This window comes from Lycorma delicatula, chromosome 9, assembly GCF_047948215.1.
Source record: "Lycorma delicatula isolate Av1 chromosome 9, ASM4794821v1, whole genome shotgun sequence".
Taxonomy (NCBI): Eukaryota; Metazoa; Arthropoda; class Insecta; order Hemiptera; family Fulgoridae; genus Lycorma; species Lycorma delicatula.
In genome coordinates, this window is record NC_134463.1 from 54,672,768 (window position 1) to 54,696,296 (window position 23,529).

Consider the following 23,529-nt stretch of genomic DNA (forward strand, 5'->3'; position numbering starts at 1 on the left):
TTGGATTATGCGAGATACATACGTACGTACAGACGTCACGCCGAAAATAGTCAAAATGGATTCAGGGATGGTCAAAATGGATATTTCCGTTGAAATCTGAAAACGGAAATTTTTCATGATCACAATACTTCCTTTACTTTGTACAAGGAAGTAAAAAGAAAATGAAAAATAACACATCCCCGAATTTCAGAAATCCTCAGCTCACGTTCAGTAGCAATCTTTTTTATGGGACACTTTCCTTTTTTTCATGATTCAGGTGTATCATCTTTCGGGTTACTTTGAACAGCTTTTTTTTTATCAAATTTATTAAATCTTTTTTTTTAATAAAAAATCAAACAAAGAATTATGAGTTAATGTTTTATATTTGAAGCCGAATACATAAAATCGAAACCTTTTAAAGATAGTATTTGTTATTTTTATTGGTTTTATTTTTAAGTCGGTAATATTTATTTTTTAAGTTATTTTACACAGATTCTTCTTTGATATTTATTTTAAAACATCAATATTCTTTGTCTATCTGTCTACATTTCAGTACTACAAAGCGCTACCTACATTTTAAACAAATACGAGTATGTTTTTAAATTCCTTAATTTGTTTGAGGTAAAAATTTTTTTTATGTAAAAGCTTTCCTTGTTTCTAACTACCTTTTTTTAAATCCTTTCATCGTAATTTTATTTGTTTTATTTTAATTTTATTTTGAAATATTTATGGTCATCCGTTGTGACTGATTTCTTATTTTATTTTTCTTATTCTTAATATTTCAACACATATTTCAATAAAATTTTATTGAAAATTACATGTACGACTGATTAGATACTATTAAACCTTTTACCACCTAATAATACTTACCAGGCCTAAGAGAAATCTGTAGTATCTTTTTAGATATCAGGATTAGGTAGGCGTAACAACCAGGTGAAATCGATTAATACAGATGGTTAATATGATGAAAACTCTTAGCAATTTATTAAAAGAGTTATTCAATTCGAAAAGCGAAAAAGTTGACTGGATGTGACACTCTCTACCGCTTTGTTCTAGTGAGTCATGAATGAAGATTTCATTTCAGTTGAAAAATGTATGTTAAGAATACATATTTATTTTCTAATGTCAAAACAATATGCAAAAAATATATACGTATTTCCTCTAAACAAATAAAATTATCATTTCGTTTTAAACAAATAGTAAATACGAACATCACTGACGTCAGATGACATTTTATATAGTTCATCCGTTTAAGTTTATAAAAGAATCAGCATTCTTTTTTGTTGTAACTTTGTTATATAGCCATACTCTATGGAATAACATTATGAACAATATCTATAGCCCGTATAAAGTCTAAATCACCTGTTAACCATTCCTCATATACAAAGTTTGATACCAAAATACAGTTCATAATTAACATAAGTTAATAAAACATAAAAAAAAACATAATTAGCATTAAAAAATAAATTAAAACAGTGTATGAATTTTTTTTTTTTGAAAATGATACTACGTTAGAATTATATTTGTGCTTGAAATATGGAACATTTTTTAACGTAATGCCGTTGCTGACCGAGAGTTGAACCCAGGACCATATGAAAGTCGGAGAAGCTAATACTCCACCATGAAGATCAGCCTTATTGCTTCTTTTTTCTAACAAGGGTGAGACCACATGTGTCTTGTAAATAAATAATATGTTAATTTAATCAGTAGTAAAACATAAAAATTGTTAAACGATTTGTTGCTATAATGATCACACCAGTCTTTAAATTTAAGTAATCAGAATTTAAATTTCTCTAATTTTTCAGCATCTTGATTATAGCAATGTATTCTGTCGGGTGTATAAAAAAGAATATCGTGTTTTTTTTAAATTTGTTATATCTCTTGGATGAGGTGTACAGTTTTTATTTAATGCTAGAATCAAAGAAAATAAAGGACAATTTTAGTTATAGGCATGGGCGTAGATTTATTCCGTACATTTTCGTTTGACACCGCCATTAGCAAAGATGGCGACTCGGAAACAGAATGCTTTTTATGTTTTGTAGTTTGCTATATGTGAATTTAAAGTTACAATCAATGTGATTTTCATAGAAAGTTTAATATTATGATACATCAAGTGACAATAAAATTCGTGGGTGGTAAAATCGGTTTAAAACTACCAGGTATCTTTGTACTACCGGATAGATCTAATAATGAACTCTTCATCTCAAACAGCTGATTTCGCAGTCGAGTTCTATGGTTCAAACCTTAGTAAAGGCAGTTACTAGTTACTTTTATAGGATTTGAATACTATATTATTTACTAGAATACTAGATTTGAATACTTATACGAAGATTATTTTATACGAATTTGAATACAAGATCGTGGATACAGGTGTTCTTTGGTGTTTGGGTTTCAATTAACCTCACATCTCAGAAATCGTCGACATGAGACTGTACAAAACTACATTTCATTTGCATTCATTCATATCACCCTTATTCATCCTCTAAAGTAATACCTTACGGTAATTTCGGAGGCTAAACATAAAATGAAAGATGTATGCGTAAAAGGAAGAGTATTGGATGACTGAGGGTGGCTGAAGGAAATGTTGAAGGTCACGGGGAGCCTTTTTACTTACGTGTACAAAATACAAGGAAGTATTGTAATCGTGAAAAATTTCGGTTTTCAGATTTTAACGGAAATATTCATTTTAACCATCCCTGAATCCATCTTGACTAGTTTCGGCGTGATGTAAGTACATATCTATGTACGTGTGTATGTATCTCGCATAACTCAAAAAGGATTAGCCGTAGAACGTTTAAATTCTTAATTTAGGACCGTTGTAACATCTAGTTGTGCACCTCCCTTTTTGATTGCAATCGACTGGACCAAAGTGTCCAAAAAAGCCCAAAATTTAAAACATTTGAATTTTGGACTTTTTCTTTACTATAGTAATAAGCCCGAATTGAGAGCTTTTCAATGATATATCATAAGTGGTACTTATATTCATTGTTTCCAGAGTTATAGCAAATTAAATTTTATTTAATTGAATATTTGGATCTTACAAGGGGAAGGCACATCGTTTCGAATCCAACTTCATTTCTTCTCTTTTTTTAACTTTTTTTTGAGTTAAATATATTGATTTATTAATAATTATTTAACTCTGATCAGTGAAATAAAATTTTATCTACTTTTCATTTAAAAAAAATGTGTATATGTAATTTAATAGGCGAACAAGGAAGTCATGTGGTATCCACATCAGATTTTTTGCACAGTCTTAAAAATCTATTTGGAAGACCTGCCGCGAAATAGCAGTGCCAGTGATGACTGTTTAGGATGTTTTACGGAAACTGTTACATATGCCTCCATACCATTTATAACTGTTACAGGTTTTAAAGCTTACCGACTTCTTTGTGTGTGCCAAATTCGCAATCGAAATGTTGCAGCATGAAGAAGATGAATTTTTTGATCGTACTGTGTTCGGTGATTAGTTGACATTTCATTTTAGTGAAAAAATTAAAATACGTAATTTCCTTATCTTAGGATTAGGAAACCTCAATGAACTCTTACAATGCGAAAAGTTTTCCCCCAAAACTAAATCGTTTTTGGGCGATATCCCGACGGCAAATTTACAGTTCGTTCTTTTTCATTGAAATTGGGCGTAACAGTAATTGTTTATTTGGATATGCTGCACCTGGCTGTTTCATTGAATTCAAGATGGACCAGAGAATTTTATCAGCAATAAAACGGTGCACTTCCTCACAAGTATAACTCTGTATGGGATTGGTTGAATGACATTTTCCCCATTTATTGGATCGATCGACATTAACTCAATGAAAAGAGCTTGTTTCCGGTGGCTTCCAAAGTCATCCGATTTGATTCCACGGGATCTTTTTCATTGGGATTTTATAAAGAATCTTGTGTATACGCCTCCGCTACCCCATTTGAGAATTGAAGCTGCTGTAGCTTCTGTTACTCCAGACATGAACTTAAATCGGGTTGGATGTGTGCCGCGTAATGAAAGATGCGTACATTCAACAATTTTAGGGAAAACTATAAGAGTTACTATTCCATTTTATTTTATTTTCAGTATTTTAAGTCAAAGTTAAGAAATATTATTAAATTGCTTTAAAACCCGATATTCTTTTTTGTACACTGTTTATTAAATTACATAAGATGAAAATTTTAAATAGTTCTCTGGACTATCAAACGCTTTCTTCATGATATCAATGTTTTTCTCGTTCCTGGAAGGAAATACTAAGTCAAAATTTAAAACTAAAATGTTTCTAAAAAAGCACATGTTTGAATATGGTCAATCATTCATAGCTATTGGCTTAAGTTGTACATCAATGGAATAAGAGTACAGCACGTAACACAATTAGTAATTATTTAAGTCGTAAAACACAAACTATGAAATTTAAAAATTATAGTAGTGAACTGTTGGCTATAAAACAAATTGGAATACCACCAGATGTTATATTAGGGCCCTTATTATCGAAAAACTGTATTTGCAAGATCTTGGCCATTTGTAAGACAGCTAATATGTGATTATTTGGGCGGGATTTGTATTTTTGGTGGCTAATTGATTGCCCTTGAAAATGGATAAAACGTTTTACATGAATTTTGGTTTTTATAGAGGTTCTTCGATTAACATTATGAATAAGGAAATAGAATGTGTTGAAATTTCTAAATATCTATGTGTATATATGGATTGTTTTGCAAAATGGAGGATGCATATGAATGAGCTGCTAAAGACAACAAAAGGTTTTTTATTTTTTTCCATAAATTAAGAAAAATTTTTAATACTAAAACTTTTGATTTAGTATTAAAACAAAAGTACTAGGAATTAATACTTATTCTGCTGACAGTTTGTAAATTTTTTTTTTATAAATGTATTACATATGTTGCCATTAAAAATTTCAATAAGCTTTATAACTATTTAAATAAATATTTTACCATTTAATAGCAAAGCCTTGAAAAGTACTGTTGGTGATCTTATGTTATTTATTACTGTATTATTTCAGACTTTAGGAATGGTCATAATGGATATTTCCGTTAAAATCTGAAAACCGAAATTTTTCTCAAACACAATACTTCCTTTACTGCATACAAGGAAGTAAAAAGTATTTGCCAAATAAATTTCTGGCCTGAAATTTGAAGAAATAAAGAAAAGTGATATCGTGATCGAATAGTTAATTGCTGTGGCTGAACCGTACAAAAGGACAGTTGTTTAAAAAAAAACCTTTATTCTATTAAACGTAATTGAAGCCTATAAAAAATATTCTTTTATCTATTTCATTTTATTTTTTTACTTTTTCTTTGTCTTTAAATAAATTTTTACTAATAAATTCAACAAGAAAACAAAGCATTTAATTTGGGATTCAACGATATTTTATTAGATGGTTGTTTTTTAGTTTTTTTTTTTTTTTTTAATTTTATTATTACCGTGATTTCATACTGATAACGCCATTAAAAATGTTGTTGCTAATTAGATTCAAAAGATTCTTTAGAAAAATTATTATTATGATTATTTATTATTTTATAAATTAAAATTTAATCTTATTTTTTTATTATTAAATACATTAATTGTGTGTACTTCAACTACTATGAAAAATGTTTAACTAAAAATGATTTAACCTGAATTAAAATATGTTTTTGCTATATTAGAGACTTCTCATCACATTCAATTGTTTGAGTAATTTTAACTAGATTCAAAAATGCATATTATATATGCATTCTTACATACATCGGACTGTTCAAAAAAATATATTCACACTTTAAAAGCATTTCGTATGTACAGTACGCTTCAATTCGCGTTGGTTACAAATTTGTGTAATACTATCGTTTAGCAACGGCAACAAGTGGCGCTGATGTTAATCGATGCATTGTATTTAGTAGAAAAGGTACATCGATGGCACAAACATGGCTGTCATTTGAGGAGCGAAAAAACATTTTAAAGTGGTTCTGGAAGTTGGGAGATGTCTGTGAAGGCAAGAACAATGGAAGCAAGAATATGGAACTAGAACCACCAACACGCCTAAGATTGCTCGCATGCGCGATATGTCAATTCTCCAGGAGTTAATGTCTGGTGTGGGCTGTAATCAAGGGGACTAACTGAACCGTTCTTTTTCCAAGGTACGGTTATTGGTCAGGCTTAATTTGGTGATACTGGACACAAATTTTACCATCCATTAGGGTTTTGTTTGATGACGATGCATTTCTTATTCAACAAGATAGCGCCTCGCCACACTTTCATTCTGATGTACGCGCCTATGCAGTCAACACTGTACCTAAACATTACATAGGACGAAGGAGCTCGATTAAATACCCCTCCCCGTTCGCCTGATTAACCCCTCTAAATTTTTACTTGTGATTGACCGTCAAGAACATAGTGTAGCGTAAGAAGCCATGATCACTAGTGGAACTACGCCATGTAATTGAAATGGCTTGTGAAGCAATCCCTGTAGGTATTCTAGAAGATGTTACCAGGAATGTAAAGTATCGTGCTTAAAAGTATTTGCAGGCTTGTGGTTTGTAGTTTAAGCACTTATTGAAATAGCATGAAGAAACTGCTTGTATGTTTATTTTGTTACTTTTCCCTTTGTATTGTTGTAATTGTGTATAAATCTTTTTTGAACAGCCCGGTATATATATATATATATATATATATAATCAAACATTCTATAATAATTTAACTATAATATATTCCTTTATATTTATTATTTGCTTTCAGAAGAACCACTAAGGATGGTTGAAACACCGACACCTAGTTTAGTCAGAGTTCGAACTTTACAACAACAGCTTATGTTTGAACGACGTCTTTTATTCTTTTGTACTGGATTGGTAGGAGTTTCTGTGGTAATCTGGCTTATTTCAATTTCAACTGATTATTGGTTTATCGTTGATGGTGGTAATGGAATATATATAAATGAAACAAAAAGAATGTTCCTAATGAGCAATTCCGGATTGTGGAGAATATGTAGGTATGTTGACCAACAATATCCTATGCTTTATACTTATTTCATTTAATTTTTTTATTTATAATTAATCTAGTTTTTGTATTCTCAATTAAAAATAAATGTTATTTAAAATAAAAGAGGTAAGATATCAATCTTTTGTAATACAAAACTGAGAAAGTTGCGAAAAACATGATTGCAAAGTTTCGTTTTTGTATGATTAGATATTAAATACAGTATAATTCTAAATGATTGACTTAATTTAATAACTCTAAATTTCCTAAACTATACATTGCATCTGACTGATCTACGTAGTAGTTGAAAGAGTAGATCCGAAAGTGTTTCGAATAACCTAGAGCAAATCTAATTGCGTATACGACCGCTAGAGTGTTTGGCCGCCTTTACGTCTTAGTTATGATTAAGATAGCTACAGTGAACACGAGGTTTTCTGTTTTCTTGAGTAAAGTAAATCTCAGTCAGCAACTGCAGTGGAACGTTGGTTTTGACTCCGATTTAACATTGACCCTCCACAAAGAAGATTATGTCATTAGTTTCAACAGTTTTAACAAATAGGGTGTCTCTGTAATAGCAAGGACACGGGCCGACCACGTGTGACGGAGGAAACATGAGACAAAGAAGAATGCTGGAAATCTGACTTTTCTCTAAACTAAATGAAGATTCACAAGACTTCATTTGTCAACAGGATGAAGCTCCGACATGCTCCTTCACTGACCTCCTCGCAGAATACTTCCGCTGACTGACATCTCGCAGACTGATTCGCAGATTTCATTTAGCAGACTCTCCTCAAGGAACTGACTTTTAACTGGCCTTCCCCAGAGTATTTATACTTCTACCCTCTTTACCTGCCGGACCGGACCCAACTCAAAGCGTGAAAACGATCGACCGAGCTTCTTTCGTTCCCATGCATTCCTAATCTTGGTCCGGTAACTCTTCTCACGAAACGGAACATCTGTTTAGTATGTCAGTGAGAAATATTACAAAAGACAATTGTTAAATGGATCTGTTACCTTTGCTAAAAGGGTTTCTTTTAGCCCCTTTCTGGATTCCTCCCATTATATTTCTACTACTTTCTCTTAATCGGTAGGAATCCGTTACTCAGGTCCGCTAAACCGGTCTTTTTACGATACATTCATGATATAAGTTTTGCAAAATAAACTATTTTTTAACAAAAATAATGTAAAAAGAAGATTTTTTCTTTTATTTTATGTAAATTAGGTATTAAATGTAAATGTAATAAGTTTATTTTAATGTAGTTAATTATTAATTATTTCAAATTAAATGTGTAAAAATACATCGCATTTCTTTCTACTTAGACCGAATAGATTCTGAAATATCTGATAACATGGTTAGTTATTAAAAATTATAAATTTGATCTTCAAATTTAATTTTTCAAATGAAAAAAAAATTTAAGAATAATAATGTAATATATAATAAAAATTTAATTTTTTCAATGAATGTATTTCATACAGATCACTTTAATAGCAATTTACAGAATTTTACTAATAAAGAAAATAAAACATACATTTCATTTCAATTTTAATAACTTCAATACCTGTTAACAGAATGAGCAACATTCTTTTGTTAATTAATTACCAACATATCATGCCTGACACTGTAAGCTTTTGGTAATTTAATACAGATTTTTACACCTTCTGTTCATAATATTAATCTAAAAGTTTTATATCTGTTTTACCTGGTAAATAAAAAATAAATCAATTATATTTCAAAAAGAATATCAAAACTTCACAATAGAAAAACTTATTCAACAATTAATCTGAGATATCCGGGTAGGCGAGAGCCTTTCATAAATAGCTGGCAATGCCGTTACATCTAGGGACTGATTACTTTTAAAAAAATCTTTGCGCAGATCTACGCAAGAAGACCGAATTTCCATTATCTTATTTTGTTTGAAAAGGTCATTCAAATTTAAAATTTTACAAAAAATGAAAAACTAATGTAATTTTTTTTAATATTAAAATATTTTCTGTTTGTAACAAAATTAAATAATTGTGATTAAATGAAATAATTAAAAATATAGATATTCTGTTTTTTAATAAACAATGTAAAATAAATACGATGTTTAAAACTGTTTATTAAAATAATTATGTTTAAAACTTTGTTTTAGTAGATTAAAAATCTTCTATCTACTGTCAAATACTTAAAAAAAACATTTATACAAAGAAACGTCAACGTTTAAACTTGCAGCATCATAAAGAACTACACTTTTAACTTGCCCCTCTCAGACTCAACAAATCATCTTCAAATTTTCACATGCTCAACTTCATATACACTACTACAGTTTATCTGAATTTTAATGAAATTAATCTAATAAGTTTGGAGATTTTCGAGCCACAAAATTTTATACACAGGTCTTTAAATATATAAGGAAATTAGATTTTAAGTGAATGGTATTTTTGTTCTTCTTATACCTCAAAAAGTTAATTTTCACCCTGCCACTTATACAATGCGATTGGAAGTAATATCGTACTTTTCTTGAAAAGTGTGTGTAAAAAAAAAAAACAAAGACAATTTAATTCCAAGATTTGTTCTATTGATTAAAGTGACGGAAAACTACTATTAAATAAAACTCCCTGGAGATTTTTAACTGCGGTAACAGGATAAATCCGTATTAATTTAAGTATTCACAACCACTAATCTTGTAAAGTGCATGGATTAACAACTGCAGACTCAGTGCTTCAGCACAAGTATATTATCCGGTTGTTTAGGTTAACCCATTTGCTACACAACCACGTTCGTGTTTAGAATAATAAAAATAAATAAATAAATTACTATTTTCTGTACCGATTGATCACGTGACGTTAGTTTCTTTTTAAATCACCTGATATTATTTTAAAAATAAAAAAAAATTAAATATAGCAATGTGTATTAAATTTTATTATAAAAACTCTCCCTGATAAATGCCTCATGTATTTCTTACGGAAATTAGTACTTAAATTTGCTATTTTACATGACATCTCAGCTTTTCTTATAGTTGTGACTTCTAAAGTAATAGAGATATAAGTAAAACAAGTCAAAGTAGCTTTCTTTGCGAGTAATCATGTTTAGTACATAAAGCCAGCTGCTGTGTACAACAGAGAAAAGGTGATACTTGTATTACCGACTCATCCGACATGAAATTTATCCTCCAGTGTACCTGTCTATCGATATTGTTTTCGAGCCATTGTTTTTCGAAAGCAGTAATTAAAACCTTTCGGTCTATCTGTTCTGAAACGACAGGGTTTCAAATTTAAATCATGTACAATCTTACAGTAAGATTTGTATTTTACACAGATTTGTTGTGATAAAGATTTTTTCGTACCGGCAGTAATTCTCTTTTGAATATCAGTTACAGTCTTGGAGTTTTAACGGAAGGATTTCGTTTTTAATTTAAAACCGACCTTGCGGTGTGCCACCTTTTAATCAAATCTTGTATTCTACTTTTTACTGGGACACTAGCATTCGAAAATGTTTTCGTTAATATTTGACGCGTTTCTTAACAGGATCCAGAATACACATAATCTGTAGTAACCCTTTCTTTGATCGAGTATGACATTTTAGAAAAACACAACTGCTAAAAACGAAACTACAATATATGAAGCACGAATACATAGAACTGACAACAGACGAGAGTCCAATAATGGCGCTAGTAGTAGCATCAACGGCAGCAGGATTAAAGGTGACAATTAAGTAACTGCAGCTCGAAACATCTCGGTTCAGTTTTAAGTTACTCTCCCAGTATTTATCTAATGGGAAAAAAGGTTAATTATATATATTTTTTTAAAACATTACTATGTTAACTGGTTAAAAAAATTGATTTTTTTTACTCTAAATGAACCCCTCAAATAGAAATATATCAAATATAATTGTAAAATCCCTTTCTCTAACGTACTAATAATAAACACCACATTCCATTTCAGTTTACGTGACTCCAATTTCAATTTTGATGAGAAAGTAAACAGTTTTTATAATCCTTTAAAATGATTATGATTTTTTGACTTCCAAGTTAAAACTTTTTGAAGGACAAAAATACAACCAATCACACAAATTACTCTAAAAAAAATACCTCACAAATCTGCTGTGGAGTTAAGACTTGTACAAAATCCTGAGTTGTGTGTGAAATTTCTGTTCTAACTTTCAATAGAATTAAAAGTTGAGATGGAATAACAGATTGAAAACATAAAACATTAAATATATATTGTATTTAAAAATACAATATTAAGGTGTACGTTAACACCTTTTTTACTATCATCAATATTAATTACTATCGATTATTTAATTATCTGAAAAAACCAGTTATTTTAAAAGTCGTAAATTACTGTAAATGTCATTATTTCTATTCTTTCCAGGAATTTTCGAGAAATAGCCTTTAATAGAGATAAAATAATAATTACATAGTAAAATTATAGGAAAAAATTTAATCCTTACGCATGAAATAGGACCGAATAAATTTTTTTTTATTTTAAGAGGTAATGCAAAATAAATATATTTAAACGAAATAAAATATTAACTTAGATCTATGGAATCTATAAAAAATCGGAGAGAGGGGAAAAATAAATATGAATGCAGATTAGTTGGTTGTAAACATTTTACAAAAAATATGCACAACCAAGCGTTCTTAAATGTCATTGTGTACATTTGTCACTGTATACAAAAATACTTTTCACCTACTTTACGCTCAAATGTTTCTCATATATTATATCCCACGGTATTAATTCTATTATTTTAACAGAACCGGTACAATTGTTTACTAATGCTTATACTTAAATATTTTATTTAAACTTATCACTTCATTACAACTAATTAATTACAAAAAATAAACGTAGGTCTTTACGAAACTATTATAATTTAAAAACGTCTTTAATTCAAAATAATTATTTTTTTGTTTAAAAAATATTAAGTTATTGAAATATTAGTTAATAAAAATAAATTTTCCAAGTAATTACAGAGTAAGTAACCTTATAATCAAATAATACGGCTTTATCGATATATTTACTAAATCGGCAACAATGATATCAGTTATTAAATATAATCTATAAACCAATTATTGTAAAATAAATTGACCCAATACATTGTAATGTAAATCAACTTCTGAATCTTCTTTAGTCGAGACCAAAGTTTATTAAATTATTTTAATGGTTGCCGGACTGCCCACTAGCAACGAGTGAGTTTCTGCTTGATCCCTAGCCATGTGGGGATTCCGGGTAATGAACGTGCAGATTCTGTTGCTAAAGACGCATGTGTTCAACCATCCTTCACTACTCATGTTATTACATCCGACTTCATTAACTGTGTAAATCTCACTCACTCTTCGCGCAAAGAGGCAAAATGAATCGACGGTTACAGTAGATAATAAACTCCGACACATTAAAGCTTGTGTGTTATCATCGGACTCCTCATACAGGAAACTTTATCGTGAGGAAGTGGTGCTCTGCCAATTGCGGATAGGACATACGAGGGCTACTCACGGGTATCTGATATCAGCAGTAAACGCACACCGGTATGCATGCGATGCAACTACCGCTTGACTGTCCGCCACATTCTTATGGAATGCATACGTAATGCGACCTTGCGTCGTAAATTTAAATTGCTCCGGATTTTCGTCAAATCCAGGGCAATAATAAAGACGTTTTGGACCAGGTGTTTTTGTTTCTCCGGGGTGCTAATATTTTACATACTTTTAATGGTGTTTTTAGATTTTTTTACAAAAGTTGTATGTTTTTGTGTATTAAAATTTTAGTTTTTTGTTTTTTCTTTGTTTTTAATATTTTAGTTTGGTCTGTTTTTCTTTTTAATTTTTTACTTTAAATTTTTATTATATTTTAATTTTTGTTATTCAATTAGGTTTTTGTATTTATATTTCCTGTTCTGTTTTTTCCGAGCATTTTTATTCAATTTTTAATTGTGAATTTTTAACTTTAATTTTTTAAAGCATGTTCATCATGTTCGGGTGATGATAACGCTGAAGCGTTTTAAGCTTAGAAAAAAACCGAACAAAAAAAAACTGGCAACGAATTTTGTCCTTTCTATACATATATATATATATTATTAATTCATTGTAGTCAAAAAGATACAGTAGATTTCAGAAGGTTTCAATTTTTTAAACAAATAAACAATTTACCTTGCGATGAATTACCTCTATAATGCATATAAAATTTTCACAAGTGTTCTCAATATCGCTTCCTTTGGATGATGTTTCTGATAGTACATTGCTGTAATGCAGTTTTGCAATTCATCCACAGTTGCTGACATATATATGAAGTCTTTAACAAATCCCCAAAAGAAAATAATCACAGACAAAGAGATCGGACGATCTTGATAACCAGTAGTGAAATGCCAAATGGGCAGGCCCCTTATGGCCCACCCATCGTTGTGGGGAGACCCTGTTTAGGAATGCTCGAACGTGCAGAGCCAGTGCAAACGAATATATCACAATGTGCTTGTAACTGCGGGACCAGTTCTGCATCATTTCTAAACATGAGATTTCCGCAACACTATTTTTCATAAAAATTTTCCTCCGTAAACCTTTTCTCGGGAAATGTCGCTGAAGTTTTGTGGTACGGGACCCATAAGGTTTCCTGCTATATTGAATGATTGTAACCAAAATTAAGTGACATCAATGTTGAAATGATCGTGCCACATTTCATCTAAATCGTATGTATATACATCCTTTTAATGTTGAAATTGAATATTTCAGTGCTAAAATTGTGTTTTTTAGGATGAGAGGGTGTCATTGAACATCAAGATATACAAAAATTCTTGACGCCAAAATTTTTCCCAATGATATAATATTTTTCCATGTATGACATAGTGTATTTGCAATTAGTAGAACATTGTGTATTGCAATCAGTAGTATGTGTATTAACATAGTGTATTGTAATCAGTATAACTATGCTATGAAGAGCCAGTAAAAATTAAATTAAAAAAATATTATGTTAGATTTAAAGAAAAATTATGTACAAGTATTTCTATAAACTCTTTCTTCGTTTTTTTGTCTTCATTTCTAATCGTTTTTGTTTTCCACTATTTGTAAAACCAAAATAATAAACTACTGTGCCATTTTTAATTAAGAAAAAATTATTTAAATTTTTTCGATTCTATGGAACAATTTTTTTTAGTTAATAAACAGGTAACTGTAAATATTTTCACTACAGTTTCAACTTCTGATAGATAAAAAAGCTTATACACCAAGAAAAAATAATAAATCTATTATTTTATTGTGATAATTAAATCTAAAAGTAGTTAAATTTATCTTAATTTATATATACCCACTTTACTTCAAAAATTGTAGAGTAACTAATCTAGGTTAATGTGTTTTAAATCTAATCTTACTTAAGCAATATATACTGAAATTTATATATTTTCTTTTATATTTACAAGCTGAAATCCAATTACAACTATAGTGCATTTTGTATAATAAAAAATTAATCATGTAATGCATTTTAAAAAAAAACCAAGCTTGACTGCTTCGAATTCATAGCCTTCTAGACGAAAAGCAGACAGTATCATTCGTCAAGGTTAATAAAATGCACTCCAGCATTAAGGAATTATAACTGATTAATCATGTAGTAACAAAGTTTATTATGTTAAAATAGCTTTTAAAATAAAATGGCTTTTCTTAGAATAGATTTTTATTCTTTGAATTGCAATTTTTTCCCTTCTTCAGATTTTGGTTTTTTCTATCAACCTGAAGGTTACTCATTTCATAAAAATTCATGGTAAATAATTATCATCAGTGTTCTAATATTATTTTTCGTTTATCAGTTTCCTTGACAATGATACTGTCTTTGCTTTTCATCTAAAAGGCTATGAATTTGAAGCAGTCAAGCTTGGTATTTTTTTATTTTTTTTTACATGATTAATATTTTATACGGAAAATAATATTAGGACACTGATGATAATTATTTACCATGATTTTTTATTAAATGAGTGGGTTCAGGTTAATAGAAAAAACCAAAATCTGAAAAAGTAAAAAAATTGCAATTTAAAGAATAAAAACCTATTCTAAGAAAAGTCATTTTATTCTAAAAGCTATTTTAACATAATAAACTTTATTACTACATGTTTAATCAGTTATAATTCCTTAATGCTGGAGCGCATTTTATTAATGGAGAGTATCGTTTAATAGAGTTGAGATTGTCGCGGTCTTCATCAAATTTAATCTAAGACCAGAACTTAAATGTTTTCACCGACAAAGTTCATTGTGGGAGAAAAAGAGGAAAAAACTTTTCATTTAATGTACTATCTATGTAAAAGATTACGTCTTGGATTATCCGTATGAGACGGTATTTTTAAGTAATATAGTATTTCTAGAATGGAAGAAAAATCATTGCTTTGAAAATATAGTATATACACAGAGTTTAAAATTATTGTGAATTTTTTTTGCTGAACATCTTATTTGATTACATTTCAAGACACATTTATATGTTAACAAAGTGAAATATTTAATCAGAAATAAAGATAGAATATTATTACAAATAACTTTACCATTTTGAGTTCAACTGGGTAATGATTTTATGTATGAATATATTAAATGTAATAAGGATTAAACTTAAAGACGTCATGAATATTCGAATCATTTCCAGCACATTATAAAAGATATCAACAGAAACTTTCTTGACTAATTCTCTACGTGATGAAATCACAGAATTATTTACAACTATAATAATAATAATATTAAATAAAATAAAAGGACTTCATAGTCTCAAAGAATCAGTCTAGGTCAGGAAGTCATAGATTCAATCGATTTTCTACTTCATTATTCTAATATACGAATGAGTGGTAGTTTATCACTTAGACTGACGTACTTTGACAAAAGTGGGCGAGTCACCCACTCACCCACTAACCGATTAAATAAGAGATGCCCGTAACCGATAACTATTTTCTTGGTGTAATATATTACGAACAGAATAAATTAACACGTTACAATCGACTGGTCATTAGCGCTACCAAACATTTGTACTACATTCATTCTACAGTTCAAGATTATGAATATGCGCTTTTTGTAGATACAAAAATAAATGATGCATATCATTAGATGGTAAATGAAATATTCTTTCCCCCTCGCAGTGGTTCTTAAATATTACTTACTGTATAAATAAACGCTGTATCCCCGCCTATTTGATCTAATAAAAAAGAAAAATCGTCCATTTGAACGTGCATTCGTCCATTTTTACTTGTGATGAAGTATTGTGATCACGAAAAATTTAGGTATTTAGATTTCAACGGAAATATCCATTTTCGCCATCCCTGAATCCATTCTGACTAGTTTCGGTGTGACGTATGTACGTATGTATCTCTCATAACTCAAAAACGATTAGCCGTAGGATGTTGAAATTTTGGATTTAGGACTGTTGTAATATCTAGTTTTGCACCTCTTCTTTTGATTACAATCAACTGAACCAAAAGTGTCCAAAAAAGCCCAAAATCCAAAAAAAGTTTGGATCTTGAGAGTTCTATTACATGAAATAAATAAACTTGAAAAAACATTTTTGAAAATATTTTAACCGAATGAAGTAGAACAAAAACATATTTCATTTTTAAGAGGTGGGAGTAGATTTTTGAAAAATATTTTTAGATTATTATTTATATATCCATTGTTGGTAACAAATTAGCATTAATAGTTTTCTCTAATATATGCTCCTGAAGAAAATCGAAATTGTTTCATCGTGATATGATCCCTTTCCCTTAACGAATTATGAGAAAAAATTATATCATCAATGCCCCACATATAGACGTATTTGAGCCAAATTTAATGAAAACAGTTTTGAACAATCCTGAAATATAAATCCAAAAAGCAGTGCGACACCCATACGTACACACATATATATGTTTTTACTTCCTTGTACAAAGTAAAGGAAGTATTGTGATCGCCAAAAATTGCGGTTTCAAGATTTCGACGGAAATATCCATTTTGACCATCCTGAATCCATTTTGACTAGTTTCGGCATGACGTACTGTATTTATATATATATATATGTATATATGTATATACTGTATTTATATATATGTATGTACGTATGTATCTCGCATAACTCAAAAACTATTAGCCGTAGGATGTTGAAATTTTGGATTTAGGATAACTGTAACATCTGGTTCTGCACCTCTCCTTTTGATTGCAATCAACTGAACCAAAAGTGTCCAAAAAAAAGCCCAAAATAAAAAAAATTGAATTGTGGACTTTTTCTTAACTGTAGTAATAAGCACTTATTAAGAGCTTTTCAACGATACACCCACCATAAGTGGTACTTATTTTCATTGGTTCCATAATTATAACCAAATAAAATTTTAATTAATGGAACATTTAGATCTTAGGGGAAGGTGCATCGGTTCGAATCATACTTCATCTCCTTTTTCTTAATTTTTTTATTTAAATATATTAATTTATTAATAATTATTACCTCGAATAAAAATTCAACAATAAAAAAAAGAAAAAATATCTGAAGTTTTTAATAAAATAAAATTTTATTTATCTTTCATTTAAAAAAAAAAACTGTAAATGTAATTTTATTGGCGTACAAGGAAGTCATGTGTAGTCCACATCAGATTTTTTTGGTTTAGATGAACTAGTTTGACCCTAAAACGTAAAGATTTGCAAAAAACACGTTACCCTATTTTTTACATGACCACTATACTTATCTTTAATATAGCTATTCTAGTTGTATTCGCCGGGAAATATTCGCGAATTTCTGTCGCCGGGTGATATTCGCCGACAGATTCGGGAAAAACATCCGTTTGGTATTTCGATAAAAGTTCTGTGTGGTTGTATAAAATTCAATTTTCTTTCATTTTTATTGCTTAAAGGATTGTTTTTTGTAAAAATCCATTCTCAGCATATAAATTTAAAAAAATAGGTCTACCATAAGAAGAGCAAACTAATTTTTTATCCTGTTATTTATTTTTATTTTTTATTTTTTTTGTTAAACGAATCCTAAAAATTTTTAATAAAAAAAAAATAAATTTGTTAAAATTTCAATCGTATAAATTGCAATGTTTAATTTAAATTACAATTAATTTCTGAAGTTTAATTGAAATGTTATGTCGTTCATGCGTAGTCTTATACAAACAAGAACATACAATTTGAGGTAATGAGCATAAATTAATACAAACAAAGCGTTTGAAGCAAAAGCTATTCGCTTTAATTTAGTATGAAATTAAACGAAAAGTTATGGTGAAAATCAAATACATGTATATAGAATGAGAGCGCTCAGTGCAAAGTTACATAATTAGTTCATATAAGAAAATCGAATACAGTAAATATTTTCAATTAATTAGCTGAGAATTGTTTACTTAATATTTAAAAATTAAATGCCATGTAAGTTTAAACTAGGACTTCAAAAAAAAATCGTTTCATTTTTTTATAATTTTTACTTTCCTGGCATCATAGCCCTAGAGGCACGCTGCAAGAAGGGAAGTATGGTAATCAGTCAAAAAAGTGGAGGTATGAGTTTTTTTCATTTCGATGTTTCACGACGCAAGAAACTCGAACAACAAAAAGGCAGGGGGTAATGTTCGTACGTACGTGTGTTTGTGTATTTGAAGCTTAATAACCTTTGACTGGATCAACCGATTTTGATGAAATTTAGCACAGATATGTGTATATGGAGCAATTTGTTGGTAAAATTTTAGGGAAAATATCTTCAGGGAATAGGTAGTTTTTTTGGGTTAATTTTCTCAAACTTTTGCAAACATAACCCCACTTTATATTAACTTTAGTACATGCGTACATGCTAATCTTACCATTAAAAATGCATTTGAACAATAATTTTCCCTTCAACAAAATCGAAAAAGCTATCTTTTTATATATTGTATGTTTTTCAACCGAATATTTTTTATGTCTTCCGAGGCATAATAGTAAACCCAAAAAATACTTTAAGGGAAAACCCTCCACTGGGAGTAGAGGACCCGATCAAAGTTTAAAGATCGGTTTTTTAAATTCTTAAGTTTTTTTAATTTAAACTTCTACTATTATACAATAAAATATCATCATAATTCAAACCCCTACTTCCCTAAAAGAAAACCTTAGGTAACATTTTATCGGTTGCAAATTGTTAAGTGGATTATTTTAGTTTCTTCCATTTAACGTAGTAATCGTAGACAAACCAAACAAATTTTCTTGGGAGGTGATTTTGGGGTGGGGAGCAAATAAAGTAAAACATAACGATTATTGTAATTTTTTTAAGTTTTTTCATGTGTCATTAATTTTTCAATATATAAGAATGATTAACCAATGCCAAGAAAGTATAAAAATTATTTTTCTCGTCGTTATTTTTAAGGTATTATTCTATCAAAAATTTTGTAATTATAAAAATATAACGTCATTAATTTTTAACACTATTTGCTTATAGAAATGTGTAAGTTATACTAAATAGGGAGGGGGGGAGGTTTCCACCTCTTTTAGATCATTTGTACGGTTGATATAATTTAAAAAAAAAAGTTGTAACATTCAGTAAAACCTTTTAAAAAAAAAAATTAATTTATAAAATATTTGCATAGAAAAAACTATTTTCCCTTTAATGTTAAATCTTTTTATAAAATTTTAACTATTTGGACCTGTATTTATATATTCTATAGATTTTTTAAAATATTTATTTTCTTATAATTTTAAGAAATTTACTAATTTCGTCTAATAATAATTCTTTGTAGAAACGTGTATCCTTCGAATTTATGATGAAGTAATGCCGCAAGCAAAACCTAATATAATTTTAGATGCCATAATTTAAATAAGCATGATAAACTAAAAAGTAGTTATTTAAAAACCGTACCTTACATTTTATATACAATACTTTTAATCTTTTTACTAAGTCGTATGGTTTCTGTTTTATCTGCAGTACGTGATAAAACAGTTGTAATGATTGAAGGTAATAATAATATCAATAATCCTGTTAAGGTATTTTATTAAACAAAATAACAATATTTGCATAAATGAACAGTAGTGTTTTATATTTTATTATGTGTTGACTTTTCTGTGTTATAAAAAAGTCACTTATTTCTTCAAAAGATAAACCCACAAACATCCATCTCTGTAAAAACAGATGAAAACTCTTTTTTGTAACTACTTGATATTTTGGCGTATGAAAAAATGACGTTATTATTGGCATTTTTAATCAGTCACCGATCAAATTAAAAAGATCTTCACACTTATTTATTTAAAATAAAATTAAAAGCTTTTCATTAATAAACCAAAATTACTCTTTCGATGAGCTTTTGAATAGTAGAAACAAATAAAAACTTGAATTTTCTCCATCTTCAATTAAATTAAAAAAAAAATTATGTGTAAAAAATATGTGCTGAAATAATTTCATCTTCTAATTTTTTTTTACAAATTTTCTTAAAAATTATCATGTATTTATTGTTATTGATTATTTTTTACTTAAAAGAAGTAAATGAATTTGATAAAATAAAAATTCCTTGGTAATAGAATAAATAAAACTTTTTTCGTGGATAATCTAAATTCGAGAGACTTTCGGAAATTTTTAATTAAAACCAGGTTATTTAGATCTCCTCATACCTCCATACTATTTTAAATTCTCATTTATCATGTATTATCATATTACGGAAGAGTGGTAAAGCTGGGCTGCGGGTAAGCTGACCGTACCCTGTATTACTAAAAGAGAGCGGTTTGGGAAATAGAAAGACTATCGGAGAGAACTTTATAGAAAGGCTTTCATACGTAATAAAATATTAACTTTGCTATCCTCTTACGTATTAGAGAATTCGTGCTGAGCTAAAAGATAGGGAAGGTTTAGGATAGAGAGAATTATAAATTTAACGTGAGAGAGGGGGACGATAATTATATTGAGCCTCATTTTTTAGAGCAAACCTACATAATGAGGGTTATAAATTCTTATTTGCTCAAGAAATGTTTTGGCTCATTTACAGGAATTTTAACTTTAAAAAAATATTAAAACATGATCTAATTCAAATGTGTTTTATTCTTTAAAATTATTTTTTTCTAATACCTCTATCTGATAAAAACTGAGAATACATATTACCAAAATTTTAGGATATTCAGAAAGTAAGAATACAACATTTTATAAAATTGAAAAAAAATTCATATATTTTAATGAAACTTATATGACAACGTACATAAGTATACCGCTATTTGTCTACGTATCCGCCACTCAATTCCATGTACATTTGGTCATCCTAGGTATCAACTTTAGTATTCCTGTCATACGTCTCTGCCACCATCTCCTTTAACCATTCACACACGTCATTCTTCATCTCTTCGTCAGTTGAAAAGCGTTTTCCACCCATAATGGTCTTTCAAAAGTGTGAAAAGAAAGAAATCAGTTGATGCCAAGTCGAGATTATGGGCAGGATGGTTCAGAATATCTCGACCAAAACTGTTTGAGGAGAGCAACCGTTTTGCGTACGGTGTGGGGCCGAACGTTATCGTGCAACAGACGCTCTCTCTTTATCAGCTGCCCACTTCTTTTGTTTTAATAGGCCGAAGAAGCTTTTGGATGGTCTCGCAGTATCTTTCACCATTTATAGATTCACCTGGAGTCAAAAAATCGATAAGCAAAATTCCTTTTCGAACCCAGAAAAATTTTTTCACAGACTATTGCGTTTTGAATATTTTTTGCCGATGTGAACCAGTTTGCCGCCACTGCGCATAGATTGCCTTTTGGATTCCGGTGTATAGTGACCCACCCAGGATTCATCCCGTCACAATAGAATCGAGGAATTCTTCACTCGCAAGAAATTCCCGAGTACTTGATTTGTTATGTGTTCTTCTGTTAACATTTTATGGTACCCACTGCGCGTACATTTAAAAAAAAATTCAAACTGTTGGTTTCTTACAATACAGTCTAACCGACTTCTGGACACATTTCATGAAGTTCGTCTACAGTCAAATGGCGATGTTCGCGAATAAACCGCCCGAGTTTATTAACAAACTCCATCTTGTTATAACCGACGATTTTCCGTTCCTCTTCTTCGTGAATGTTAATTAAACCATGTGTTAATTTTTATACCACTTTGTTACTTTATCACGTGACATCAAATCTCCGTAAACTGAAACTATTTCGTGATGGATGTTGGCAAGCTTTTAATTTTTAGCGATAGTGAGATATCGGATGAGGGCTCGCAATTCACACTTGGCAGGATTGGAAATTGAGGATTTATGTGATGACATGAATCTGACGTAAGCAATTAAGCTACTGACTCACGCAGGCTTGTTCTCTTTACTTAGACCTCCCTCTTTCACGCAAGAGTGCCAATTATGAAATGAAAATTTCCCTTGGAGCTACAGATACGTTGTAACCTTACTTTTCGAACATACCTATTTATTTATTTGTTTGTTTGTGTGTTTGTTTGTTTGTTTAATTGTTTATTGTTTATTATTTATCTTAATTTATAAATAAATAAAAAAATAAAAATAATTATTTATTTATTTATTTTAACTTATTTTAATTTATTTTAACATATCTTTATTTATTTATTTTATATTTAGTCAAATGGTAACACTGACAAAGCACTGTAAATTATCAATTGGCTTTACAAATTATATAAACTCTAACAGCATGATTATAAATTATAATTAGCATCATAAATATAAACAGCATACTAATAGATAATTATTTCGGATAACCTCAGCCAGTCTTTTACTTTTTTTTATTTTTTATTTTTTTTTGAAGTTTTAGGGGCATCAATTGCTATGGTCATTAGCCCCTTCCACCTCAAAAAGAAAAAACATACTTTAAATGTGTTTTGTAACGCTTTTTTTATTAAAGTTTTATCCGTCCAAGCAATAGACAATTTTTTATTTTCATCTGTGTAGTAGCAAACCTATCCATTTTCTGACGTGATCTATTTAAGAATTGTTATGTAATGGTGAGAATAAAATATTTAATATATTTTAAATTACGCTATAAAAGCTTATTTACATTAAAAGCGTAAAAAATAAAAAAATAGTTTATGCGTTTCTCGATTTCCAAATCACATCATGAGATAAATATTAAGATAATAATAGTAAGTGAAGTTATTTAATGAAGTTTTTGCAGTATTGAAGTTATTTTTATACAACTATCAAAAATTATCCTCTTAAAAATTAAGGAAGAATATTGCAATGTGCATCATATTAAGAAAATAATATTAAAATGTTTTTAAAATTAAATATTGACCCAATACCAAGGATACGAAAGACAAGGATAAGATAATGGACTGGGTTCCTTACTGTGCAGGAAGCAATACACCCACAGCAAGGGATCTGTTATAAATGGGATTATGTGGTTGGAAACGTCCATTAATGGATAAGTAGAGAAAGAAAAACCTCTCCTTGACACCCATTTATTAAAAGGAATAAGGTATTTATACTTATTTCTTATTCTTAAACAATAAAAACAAATAAAGAAAAATAAAATTTAGATACAACAGTTTACATATATGTATAAAAAAATTTCAAATTCTTGATAAATGTTAATAACGAGGCTCTGCATTATCCGATATCTTAATAAAAAGCTGGAAAAGGTATTACATGAAATTTCCGTCTCTAAATAATTAAAATTAAAAGAGTTAGAGAAAAAAATAGAAATACATTTTTTAGAGATTGGGAAAACTTTAAGAAACATTTTTCTAAAAAATATTCATATAT

General features: G+C 29.3%; 1 protein-coding gene across 5 annotated transcripts in view; it reads left to right on the forward strand.

Annotated features, from left to right (window-relative positions):
- LOC142329778 (voltage-dependent calcium channel gamma-1 subunit-like) overlaps positions 1 to 23,529 on the forward strand; it is a 244,866-nt gene that overhangs the window by 141,915 nt on the left and 79,422 nt on the right. For 4 of the 5 annotated variants that reach the window (XM_075374560.1, XM_075374562.1, XM_075374563.1 and 1 more), the window contains exon 2: positions 6,689 to 6,938. In XM_075374560.1, coding sequence (XP_075230675.1) covers positions 6,703 to 6,938 — 236 coding nt within the window. In that variant the 5' untranslated portion in view covers positions 6,689 to 6,702. The remainder of the gene's footprint in view (positions 1 to 6,688; positions 6,939 to 23,529) is intronic. The other variant, XM_075374561.1, reaches the window with a different exon arrangement.